The sequence below is a fragment of the Dermochelys coriacea genome, chromosome 8 (assembly GCF_009764565.3).
Source record: "Dermochelys coriacea isolate rDerCor1 chromosome 8, rDerCor1.pri.v4, whole genome shotgun sequence".
Lineage (NCBI taxonomy): Eukaryota > Metazoa > Chordata > Testudines > Dermochelyidae > Dermochelys > Dermochelys coriacea.
In genome coordinates this window covers 97,440,768-97,452,267 of record NC_050075.1, presented here as the reverse complement: position 1 = coordinate 97,452,267, position 11,500 = coordinate 97,440,768, and the positions used below count along the sequence as shown (strand labels likewise).

At 40.8% G+C, this 11,500-nt stretch overlaps 1 protein-coding gene across 1 annotated transcript; it reads right to left on the bottom strand.

Moving 5' to 3' along the window:
- Positions 1 to 3,573: 3,573 nt before the first annotated feature.
- MAGOH (mago homolog, exon junction complex subunit) lies at positions 3,574 to 10,734 on the bottom strand. The gene is made up of 5 exons (XM_038414888.2): positions 10,355 to 10,734; positions 7,672 to 7,730; positions 4,976 to 5,086; positions 4,556 to 4,638; positions 3,574 to 3,822 (listed from the first exon to the last, which is right to left on the bottom strand). The coding sequence occupies exons 1-5, from the start codon at positions 10,440 to 10,442 to the stop codon at positions 3,723 to 3,725; spliced, it is 441 nt and encodes a 146-aa protein (XP_038270816.1). The 5' UTR covers positions 10,443 to 10,734; the 3' UTR covers positions 3,574 to 3,722.
- Between the last annotated feature and the right edge of the window lie 766 nt (positions 10,735 to 11,500).

Below are 11,500 nucleotides of genomic sequence, written 5' to 3'. Positions count from 1 at the left end.
GGACTGAAGCCTCAGTTAAGATGGCCGCGAATTCCCTAAACTCCGCTGATGCCCCTAATAATGATGGCCGCCACCCTCCATTGTATTTAAGGGCCAACCCAGGCCGCTCTCTCCCTCTCCTCCTCCCTGTGGCTGGTAAACTAACCAGGGAAAGGTGGGGAGACAGGAGGGAACCTGAAGTGGTTGCAAGGGCATATATGGCCCATGTAAGAGAGTAACGAGGGCAGAGCAGATGGATGGTCCCTTTTTCTCCCCCAGGGTGATCGCTAGAAATAATACATTGGAACCTGAACACCGTGAACTCAATGTACCTTTTTATGGGATAGTATTCATGCAAATTACTTCTCAAATTGCTTTGTAGAGTTAGTTTCAAAATTAGGGCTAATTTTGGTTCCGGGGTATAGTGTAAATAAAAAGGTGTGCATAGGAGAATTACCAGGGAGAGATTGCTCCACCCACTGGCAATCCATCCGATGAAGTGAGCTGTAGCTCACGAAAGCTTCTGCTCAAATAAATTTGTTAGTCTCTAAGGTGCCACAAGTCCTCCTTTTCTTTTTGCGAACATCTCTCTAGTCATTATTAGTGTCTCCTCTCTAGAGACTTGTATGGGCTCATGGATTTGGGAGATCAGGGGAACTGAATAATGACCTCCATGGGCACATTTCCAAATCCCTTTACTTCGAAGAGATATTATAAATAATTTGAGGAAAAAATGTTCTGATTTTGGTTTGAATTCTGGTTTAAACACTGTAATTTCTGGAGTATTTAAAGAATGCACAGAAGTAAGTTTCCAGATTGGCTCCTCTTTCTTGGTAGGATGATGTTCAAGAAAGGGTGTGTCTTCAAATAGAACACACTTAACCATGAAGAAATTTCTAAAGATTTGAGGGCTGGTTTTGGGTCCTGCAGACAGCATTAGAATGCTTTCAAAAAAAAAAAAAAAGTTTAAAATACCAGTTCTAATTACTCCCTTTGATCAACTAAAGCACAGCCACTGCTGGGTCTAGGGATCTCTTTCCTAGCAGAAGCTGAAGTAGGATTCTAGTTCTACCTCCTACAAGAAATGGGAAAAAAGCTCTGGTTTCACGGCAGTGTTCTGCTACACTTACCTGTTACCTTTTTTCCTCATAGAAAAAAAACTTACTTCTGGGAAACAAAGGAAAATACTGTAATAGCAAAGTGGGTTGTTATAGTGTATTTGGTTTCTATTATTTGTATTCTGTTCCCTTGATGTATTTAGGAGCAACTTTGCTATTGCTTTTCTGAAGTGGAAAGAGAGTCACATGCAGCACTTGGTCTATAGTAGAATTATATTTTCAGTTCAGTGGAAATTGTACAGCAGCTTAACTGAGGGGGTAATTAGTCATTTGAGTGGAAAACTATTGCTACATTTGACAACTGTTAAATGTTAATATTGACCATGTTGGTCAGTAACAGATTCAGTTTTGCAATGGTAGGGGGAAAGTGTTTGTTTTTGGAATATAACAAAAAAGGAAGGAATTATAGTAAAAATAAAATATGTTTTTAAGATATCTATATACCCTTTCAGTTGTTGGAGCTGTAAATATTAAAAGTATGTTCTACACAGTATTCAATATAATTTCTTTAAATAGTTATTTTGAAAGAGATGAGTTATCAGAGCCAAAAACAGATTTTTGGAGAAACATTAATTCTCTTACTAATTGTCTTAAATAAATATGGAAAACTTACAAAATATACAAAACATTATGTCTAAAACAAATAGGATGGTTCTTTTAAACACCCTTGTTTACACAGAAGGCCATCTTAATGGTTACATAGATTTACGTAGTGATCAATGGCTCAATGTCTAGTTGGCAGCTGGTATCACGTGGAGTACCCCAGGGGTCAGTTTTGTTCAACATCTTTATTAATTATCTCTATGATGGGATTAATTGCAACCTCAGCAAGTTCACAGATGACACTAAGTTGGGGGGAGAAGTAGATACGCTGGAGGGTAGAGATAGGGTTCAGAGTGACCTAGACAAATTGGAGGATTGGGCCAAAAGAAATCTGCTGAGGTTCAACAAGGACAAGTGCAGAGTCCTGCACTTAGGAAGGAAGAATCCCATGCACTGCTGCAGGCTAGGGACTGACTGGCTAAGCAGCAGTTCTGCAGAAAAGGATCTGGGGATTACAGTGGATGAGAATCTGGATACGTGTCAGCAGCGTGCCCTTATTGCCAAGAAGGCCAATGGCATATTGGGCTGTATTAGTAGGAGCATTGCCAGCAGATCGAGGAAAGTGATTATTCCCCTCTATTTGGCACTGATGAAGCCACACCTGGAGTATTGCATCTAGTTTTGGTCCCCCCACTACAGAAGGGATGTGGAGAAATTGGAGAGAGTCCAGCAGAGGGCAATGAAAATGATTAGGGGGCTGGGGCACATGATTTACACGGAGAGGCTGAGGGAACTCGAGTTATTTAGTCTTCAGAAGAGTGAGGGGGGATTTGATAGCAGCTTTCAACTACCTGAAGGGGGGTCCCAAAGAGGATGGAGCTAAGCTGTTCTCAATGATGGCAGATGACAGAACAAGAAGCAATGGTCTCAGGTTGCAGTGGGGGAGGTCTAGGTTGGATATTAGGAAATTCTATTTCAGTAGGAGGGTGGTGAAGCACTGGAATGGGTTACCTAGGGAAGTGGTGGAATCTCCGTCCTTAGAGGTTTTTAAGGCCTGGCTTCACAAAGCCCTGGCTTGGATGATTTAGTTGGTGTTGGCTCTGCTTTGAACAGGGCATTGGATTAGATGACCTACTGAGGTCTCTTCCAGTCCTAATATTCTATGATTTCAAACACATTTTTAAAAAGGATAGCTTTTAAATACATGCAGCTGATTTGCCACCTGATTGGCAGTTTTAAAGATGGTCACATTTTCAACCTAAATACTTGATGTAACTAGACAAATGTTTATATTATAATTTGCCTAAAATATAACTTTGTTTGCTTGGCAAAGTTACCTCAAACTGGGCTACTGTGCTGCATGTTCACAATTATATCCTTAGCAAATGAATCCTGCAGACTTATGGGGTATACAAGAGTATTTTTAAAATACTCTTAAGATATTGATAAAAATTTGAATACAGAAAAGGAAATTGATCCATATTTAAGAAATCGATCATCAATCCTTCACATAAAAAGCAAATCTTATAAAGCTTCCAATTCAGAGGTTTAAGAGCAGGTATCAGGAAAGAGTGGAGTTATAAAGTGTCAGTTTTGATAGCATGTCAATCACTGAGACCGCTAAAACAAAACCAGCACAGAACCAGTATTCGGATCTTATCTGATCATTAACTGATGTTCAAAGCATCCATTTAAATATTGGGACACAAATTTATCTTAAGAGGTCTGACAAGAGTTTAATTCTATAGAACTTCATTTGTTCTGCCCCGGAGTGCAGAATGGATAGAAAAGTTAAAATATCGTTTTTTTCTAAAACTAGATATTGAATTTATCTACAGGAACTCAAAGCCACTCATCTTGGCTGTAATGAAAGTAAACAGTGTTCAAAGATTGAGATCTTGATTACATGGACAACCTTTAAATTAAAAAAATACAGGTTTCACCATTTTTATTAAAGACATTCACTTACAGTTTGTAAAAAAAAAATTCTAAACATACATAAAAGTTCTATCCAAGAAGAGATAAGGAATGAAAGTATCCCACCCCTTACAACGTTGCAATACAAATTCAAAATTATACAATTTAAATTGGCTTAATCTTGAAATGTAATCCAATGAGACTGAAGACTAGACACTTAAGGTCCTGCACCAGATAGTAAAACACTCGTAACCCTTCTGGATCCCTAAAGGACAAAAACAAACATTAGTTTTCAAGTCTCTAAGAGTAGTTTCTAAAACTAAATCCATAAAAAAAAACACCACAGTGCCAAGAGTGTTTTTTTTCCATCAGTGACTGTCTTAAAACATCATGGTTCAGTCTGGTACAGCTTTTTACTGTGGTAAATTGATAGTTACACATGCTTAGACTGAAGGACACATACTGTAAGTCTGGCCCACATTCACTACTTTACTTTTAAAATGTAAAGCCTTTTTGTTCCACATATTAGTTCAATATCACCACTAAGACTTTTAGGAACATGTGTTACAGAATCTTTTTAGTTTAGCTTAGGGATGAACTACTCTTCCTGTTGAAGTAAATGGGAGTTTTGCCATAGACTTAACGGGGCAAGGATTTCACTGTAAGAGTTTATAATTTCTTATTTTTTCAGACTCTTAATACATTTTGGGGGTTTTAAGCACAGATAATGTTTTATAATTCACTGAGGTAGTGTGCAAAATACTTTGCATGTCATTTTTCTACACTACAAAAGAATGAGATTCTGCAGTGTAATAATTACCAGAGGATCCTCCAAAAGAGTCAGTTTGAGACAACAGAAGTTTTTGAATGATAATGATCGTCATGTATTAATGAGTGCTCCCAATATAGATTTATAAATTGGTTGTAGTTACAACAGAGATTCCTGATTAATGACACCATTTTGGCAAAACGGGAATTATTCTCTACAAACTACGTACTTGGATTGATTTACGTCAATAAGTGATCCGATTTTTGATGTGGTAAAAGAGATGTGTTCATCACCAATTACAATTTCAAGCTCCTAGAAAATAAATAAAAAAAACCAGTCAAATAGCAGAACAGCTTGAAAATTATGCTGGTTGATAAGAACAGTTTAAGCAGTGAGATAAAATGGTTTTACATTTAAAAACAACAAATCTCATTATATGTGACAAACACTCAGGCACGCACACTTTCAGAGTAAACTGCTCTACTACTCAAAGTTTTAAGTTCCACATATTTACCGCTCTGTTAAAAATAAGATTCTAGCGAACCTTTCAGTTTACAAATAAAAATGTTAAATACCCAGTTATGCTTATGACAAGCAACCAAATCCAAATTAAAACAATGTTAATAACGCAAGCAGAAAAGCTACTAACCTGCCGACCAACTCTGTCAGGTGGAGGCCATAAGGCATCATCTTCTTTTGTGATTTCACTGTCATCAATTATTCTCTTCAGTTCCTCCATCACACTCTTGTGTACATAGGCCTACAATCAACATTTAAACAAATCTTAATATATACCAAAGAGCTGATGCATAAGCACAGAAAAGTACTTAATGTTTGAAAGTTGACATGCTGAAGACATTTTTAAAGTATTTCAGGCCCCTGAATCTCTGAACAAGAACACACGCTTTCAAAATTCAGGTTTCAGAGTAGCAGCCGTGTTAGTCTGTATTCTCAAAAAGAAAAGGAGTACTTGTGGCACCTTAGAGACTAACAAATTTATTAGAGCATAAGCTTTCGTGAGCTACAGCTCACTTCATCGGATGCATCCGATGAAGTGAGCTGTAGCTCACGAAAGCTTATGCTCTAATAAATTTGTTAGTCTCTAAGGTGCCACAAGTACTCCTTTTCTTTTTCAAAATTCAGAAAGCTCTTATGAGGATTTTCAATAATCAAATGCATACAACTAATAAGATGACGAACTATCAGCTTCCATAAGAAGTTAGAGAAACTGTCAAGACAGCTCTCCATATTACAAATATATATATGACGGCAAGTCCAAATTCTGAAAACCCTTATTCAGTTGAGTTACCCTTTCTTGGGCATGAAATCAATGGGAATACATGCATAAATAAGGAGCATTCAAGCATGTAAGGGTTTGCAGAAGCAGGCTATTATTCTGCTCCAAAAATTGGGTGTAGAAAAGTTGTCATGTCTAATCTATTTACGAAAGTTATTCCTCCTTATTCTATCTAGGATGAACGGAGCATGAACGAAGTGCTCTTTTATTAACCTTCTTGTAGATTACAGAAAGCATTAACAAAACAGAATTTGTTCCAATGTTAAGGATGTTACCATGCTAGAATTGTTGAATGCACTCAGATAAATAGCTGACACCAAGCATTTAGTTGATCCTGGTCAACTCTTCTAGTCATGAAAAAGTAAAAGGTCCAGTCACTTTTTCTGCAAGGGACCCAGATTAGGAGAATCTAGTCTCAGGGGAGAAGAGAAAAGTGAATGTATGGGAGTGGTGACTCTACAGCATGTTGTCTGCTCCCCATCTCCTGTTGACTAGGGTGTATACCTAAGCAAGAAACAATAATGAAGAATAACCTTTAAAAAAAATTAGATGTAACAACTTTTTTACACTCAAAAAATATTGCAATACCATTTATGCCAGATAAAACTAATTCCTAAAGTAAATAAGAACACAGGGAGAAAAGTGGCATCAGAAAAGGAAACAACAGAAAGGATGATTAAAGCACTAGACTAGGATTCAGGTAACAAGGATTCAATGTATGGCTTTGGCACAAACTGTGTAACCTGACTGAATAGCCAAAGTCAACTGGAAACTTCCCTATGACTGCAATGGGCTTTGGATGAGGCCCTTAATTTTTCTCCACATGTAAAGTAGTTATAATCTGTCATAGAAATGGTAAGAGGATGAATTAATTAAATCAATTCCTGTTTGTGAGGTAATTATGTTGGATCATATTAAAGAAGTTCTGCATTAAAATCACAAATGAGTTTGATTCCCCATAGTTTAAATTCCAGGGTATTACTAATCAAGACGTTTCTTGGTTTTGGTACTGTTTCTCCCCTTCTCTGTGTGAAACTTGCAAGCTGCTAATTGTGTTAGTACATTCTAAGACAGAGTCTGTTCTCAGAGCAATTCTTTGTAACAACAGCTACTCACACAGAGAGAGACTCAAAGCAATACTCTGTAACAACAGAAACAGCACCCAGAGACTCCCCGCCCTTTTGTTATATTCATCTCGCTTTGTTAACAATTGTGATTAAAAGAGAGATGGAGGATGTATGTGGATGGATGCTTGGTGTGGATAATAACTGAATGATCAGGGAGGTGCCAGCCTAAGAATCCAGTGTCCATCGGCTGAAGAAGGCATCAAGTGGAAATAACCAGAGGACCCCCGGAGGGCAGACTGGAATCCACCCAACAGCCTCAAGGATGGGATAACCAAAGAACAAGATAACATCTGGCAGCATGGAGCCGTCAGGTATGTGCCATCTGCTGATTGATTCAGCAACAGCATGATGAAGCAATTCCCATAGACTGGCATAGGAAGAAATTCCTATAAAAATGGACTCTAGAAAGTAAGAACTTTGGGGTCTGATTCTGCAAACCAACTTCCAGGAGCATCAGATGAGCATCTGACAAGGCCCTGCTCCCTCTTCATGTCCAGGCTACCTGGCCAGTGGCTTGGCATGAGCAACTCTAAGGCTGGTAACTATGATAACAACCTTGCAGAACCTGTGTGTGTGTATGTGTGTATGAATGAATGTGTGAATAAATATGAAATTGAATGGAATGTTATAGCTATAACTAACTGCTTACTATGATTCTTTCTGTATTCACAATAAATGTGGCATTTTCCTTTTCCCCTTTAATAAGATCCTGCTGGTTTTTATTTTATTGGTATAACAATTAGATATTATGGTGATGGAGCCATATGGGGTAACTATAGCTAAAAAGCACTTTAAAAGGAATGCTCACTTTGATTAAGTGTTAAAAGCCAATGATATAAATTCATGAAAACCATTTATTTGCTTCAGATTTATTTGCAGAGCATTCAAAGATATGGAGTTTGTGTATTTTAGTAAACATACCTCTTTTCTGATCATTACATCATTTTTGTAATTACTGTTGTTGGCATATCTCAGTTTTCCTGTTAAAATAAAGATGAATATTAGATTCAAACTACAATAGACAATGTTCTGCGTCAATATTTAAGGATTGTAAAAGGTAATTAAAAAAAAAGTGTGCGGTTATATGGAAAGCCACATAAAAGGAAGAGTTTCAGAGTAGCAGCCGCGTTAGTCTGTATCCGCAAAAAGAAAAGGAGGATTTGTGGCACCTTAGAGACTAACCAATTTATTTGAGCATAAGCTTTCGTGAGCTACAGCTCACTTCATTGGAAGGAAGAGAGCCACTGTTAGTATGTGTTAAGTAGGTTGACTCAGCCTTTTATCTTTCCAGTGCTTAAATTGGACAATACCTCTACAAACTGAGGTTCTATTATATAATGGTAAATGTTGTATTTTTGGTACTTGTATGGTAGTGATTTTTTAAGATTGCTAATACTTCCTAATTAAACAGCTATAAAAATAAATCAATTAAATTGTTGCATAAAGATTTCCTCTGATGCACCTGTCAAAATTTATATTCTGTCCTCCCTGTTGTGGGGACAAGTTGCAGGTCTGGCTGCCATTCCCCCATCTTAGAGGGTGCTGTATTTTGATTTGGGATCATCTGAAAGTCATTTTGGATCCTGTGTATGAAAGCTGCTATATAGATGTAGGCCGGGGTCGTCAATTATTTTATGTCAAGGTCCAAATTTCTTGGTCAAGGTATAGTCAAGGTCCAGACTCCAGAAAAAAGAACAAAACAACAACAATTATAATAATAAGCAAATAAAAAGATTTCTGGGTCCGTTCAAAAATGTCTGGTAGTTCAGATTTGGCCCATGGTCTGTCTATTGACTACCCCGCAGAAGGTCATCATCATTTCTTCCTGAAGTTTTTCAACAAAGGGACTCAGTTTATTCTAGGGTTCATGCAGGTGGACCAATTCACAAGGTAGCTATTAGTTGAATACTCATCTGTAGAAGTGTTGCAGCTGCACAAGCCTCCCATAGCCTCTTCTCTGCTGAGAGGAAGAACTGTAACTAACAAAGTTGGCAGTCCTGGCCAGGGAAGGGATGTAGCCAGGTTATCCAGGAAGATGCAGATACAGGATATCTCCAGGCAGCCTATGCTGGGAGGGTTCCATAAGAACCCCATCTATACTTTAAAGCTGTCCTGGCTAGGTGGAGCTCCCTCAGCTGATTCAGATTGTGTGCAATTTAGAATCTCCTGTGGTAGGAGAGCCCAATGAAAGAAATCAAATACATTGGTGTATTAAATATTTACTAAGAAACTAAATCTGTTCCTAAATCCCTTTTTAGCAGACTATTACTGATGCATAAAGCATTGGAAGGCAGGAGTTGTAAATGTTTAAATAACTGCAATGGACATTATTTGTATTTTCTATTATTTCAAAACTATGCAGCTGATTAGAGGGCTTGTGCTACAGTTATACTGGGAAATACGGCAATTAACAGCACTAGCAACATTTAATGATAACTTCTGAATTTGCTAGTAACAAGATTTTTTTTGTAAGAGGTTAATATAATTATGACCAACGCTTTGACAATATTTAGTCAAAGAAATCAGATTTCACCTATTATTTTAAGGGACACCACCAAGTGAAGATAAATATCACTTTTGAATTTTTAGAACGCTTATTATTTTGTATTATTATAGTACCCCATCATAGCTGGTACCCAGCCCAGGGCAGGTGGAGGGTCCACGGCCCCCTCACAGCTGCCTGGCCATGCGTCTCTTACCGTGGCTGGGCTGCGGCTCCAAGACCCCATCCCTGGGCTGGAGCCAGGTTGGGGATAGAGCCACGCATGCAGCTGTGGTGAGCCACGAACCCTCCACCTCCCCTGGGGAGGAGAACCGCAGGGCATAGACACTCTGGGCTGATCTCTGCCCTCCCCCCTCCGAGGCAGCTAGAGGATCCCTGGCTCTTGGTCCACTCCAGCTTCTGGCTTGTCCGGGAGAGAGCCTCAGGCAGAAGGCGCAGGGCCACAGAGGAGGCAGGGGCCATGGCCCCCCAACTTTTGGGAAGACTCCACCAGGGCTGCAATCAGTACTTGCAGATTAAAAAACCCCAAGCAGTCAAAGGATGGAGCAAAGGCAGTATTCTCTCTGTTTTACTGATGGGGAACGAAGGCACAGGTAGATTAAGTGACTTGCTCAAGGTCACACAGGAGGATTCTGTGGCAGTGCCAGGAACTGAATCCAGATCTCCTAAATCCCAGTCCAGTGCCGCCTTCTGGTCACAGCCTGTATTTGACAGCACTTCCTGTATACCCCCTGTTCGGCTCCCCGCGTTTGTGTGGGTCTTTCGCAAAGCAGCAGGGGAAGAGAAAAACCTCAACGGGTAAGCGATAGTAGCCGTGAAAGCACAACGATTGCCAGGGAGGCTTGGGGCAGCTTCGTACCTGAGACGACATTTTAATTTAATGTTTAACCTCGTCTGAGCTTTAAGCTGGTGGCCGTGTAGCAGCCACAACTCGGGACTTGGCGCTCGCTGTGCGGGCAGTGCCAGCAGACCCCCCCGCCCCCCCTGTCGGGTCCGTGGGCGCACGTCTCGCCCTTCTCCGGTCCGTCCCACGGAACAGCCCCTCCGAGCCCGGCAGCCATGGGTCACCCCCACCCCCTTCGCCAGGCCCCAGGCCCTCACCGTCCGGCCGGAACTCGAACTCCAGGAACTCGTGGCCGAATTTCCCCTTGTGCCCCACGTAATAGCGCAGGTAGAAATCGCTCCCCATGGCCCCCGACTCCGCTCCGACCGCCGAGAGACCAGCGTGCACCGCGCGTCCGGCCCGGGAGACCAGACCGCCCCGCCCCAACGCCGCGGAGGGGCAGCTTCCGGGCGGGCGCAGAGTAATGACGCAACGCCGGAGACTCGGCGGCTTAGTTGAGCATGCTCAGTAGCAGCTATTGAAGCCGCTGCCCTCACTCTGCTCTTGCTCAGTTCCGGTTCTGCTGGTGCTCCTTAGCGGGGTCCAAAGGGGCAAATCGGAGGGGGGAATGGGCAGGGGCGGAAATTTACTGGCGGGCGGGGGGTGTCAAGCAACTGGGACCAGGAGATCGGCTTCAGGCAAAATCAGGGATGGGGTGGGGTTTGGAGCTTGGGTTAAACCCAGGGGGTGGCGCTGCCGGAGTGTGACGGGGCAAAACCCCAGCATGGGGGGGGGGTAACAGTTACCCCCGCTGAGATAAGCCACCTGCTGTGTTTACAAAAATGGGGGGGGCAGAGGGGCTTTTTTATTTTCCTTCTCACAGGATAGTACATCTCAGCATAGGCTTCCCAAGACTGGGTTCTTAAAGGCACAGGCATCCCAATGCCTAAATAGGGCAGCTCTCTCTGATATAATGTGCTGAGGTGCTACAGGACAGTGGCTCTCAACCTTTTCAGGTTATTGTACCCCTTTCAGGAGTCTGATTGGTCTTGCGTACCCCCAAGTTTCACCTCACTTCAAAACTAGTTGCTTATACAATCAGACATAAAAATACAAGTGTTATAGCACACTAATACGGACAAATTGCTGACTTTCTAATTTTTACCATATAATTTTAAAATAAATCAATTGGAATATTAATCTTGAATTTACATTTCAGTGTATACTATATAGAGCAGTATCAACAAGTCATTATCTGTATGAAATTTTAGTTTGAAGCCCTGTCAAAATTTGCGACCCCTGGACTAGGGATTGTAACCGGTAAGATGTAGCAAATACTGAAGAAAGTAACGAATTCTGATTATGTACCAAAAAAAGATCCTTATGTGGCAAGAGAAAAGAAGTACTTGTGGCACCTTAGAGAC

Coding starts and splice junctions, on each gene's coding strand:
- MAGOH (XM_038414888.2), bottom strand. CDS start 10,442: ATGGGGAGCGATTTCTACCTGCGCTATTACGTGGGGCACAAGGGGAAA. Junction 7,731..10,354: donor GTTCGAGTTCCGGCCGGACG/GTGAGGGCCTGG, acceptor TTATTTTAACAG/GAAAACTGAGATATGCCAAC. Junction 5,087..7,671: donor ATGTAATGATCAGAAAAGAG/GTATGTTTACTA, acceptor TGTTGATTGTAG/GCCTATGTACACAAGAGTGT.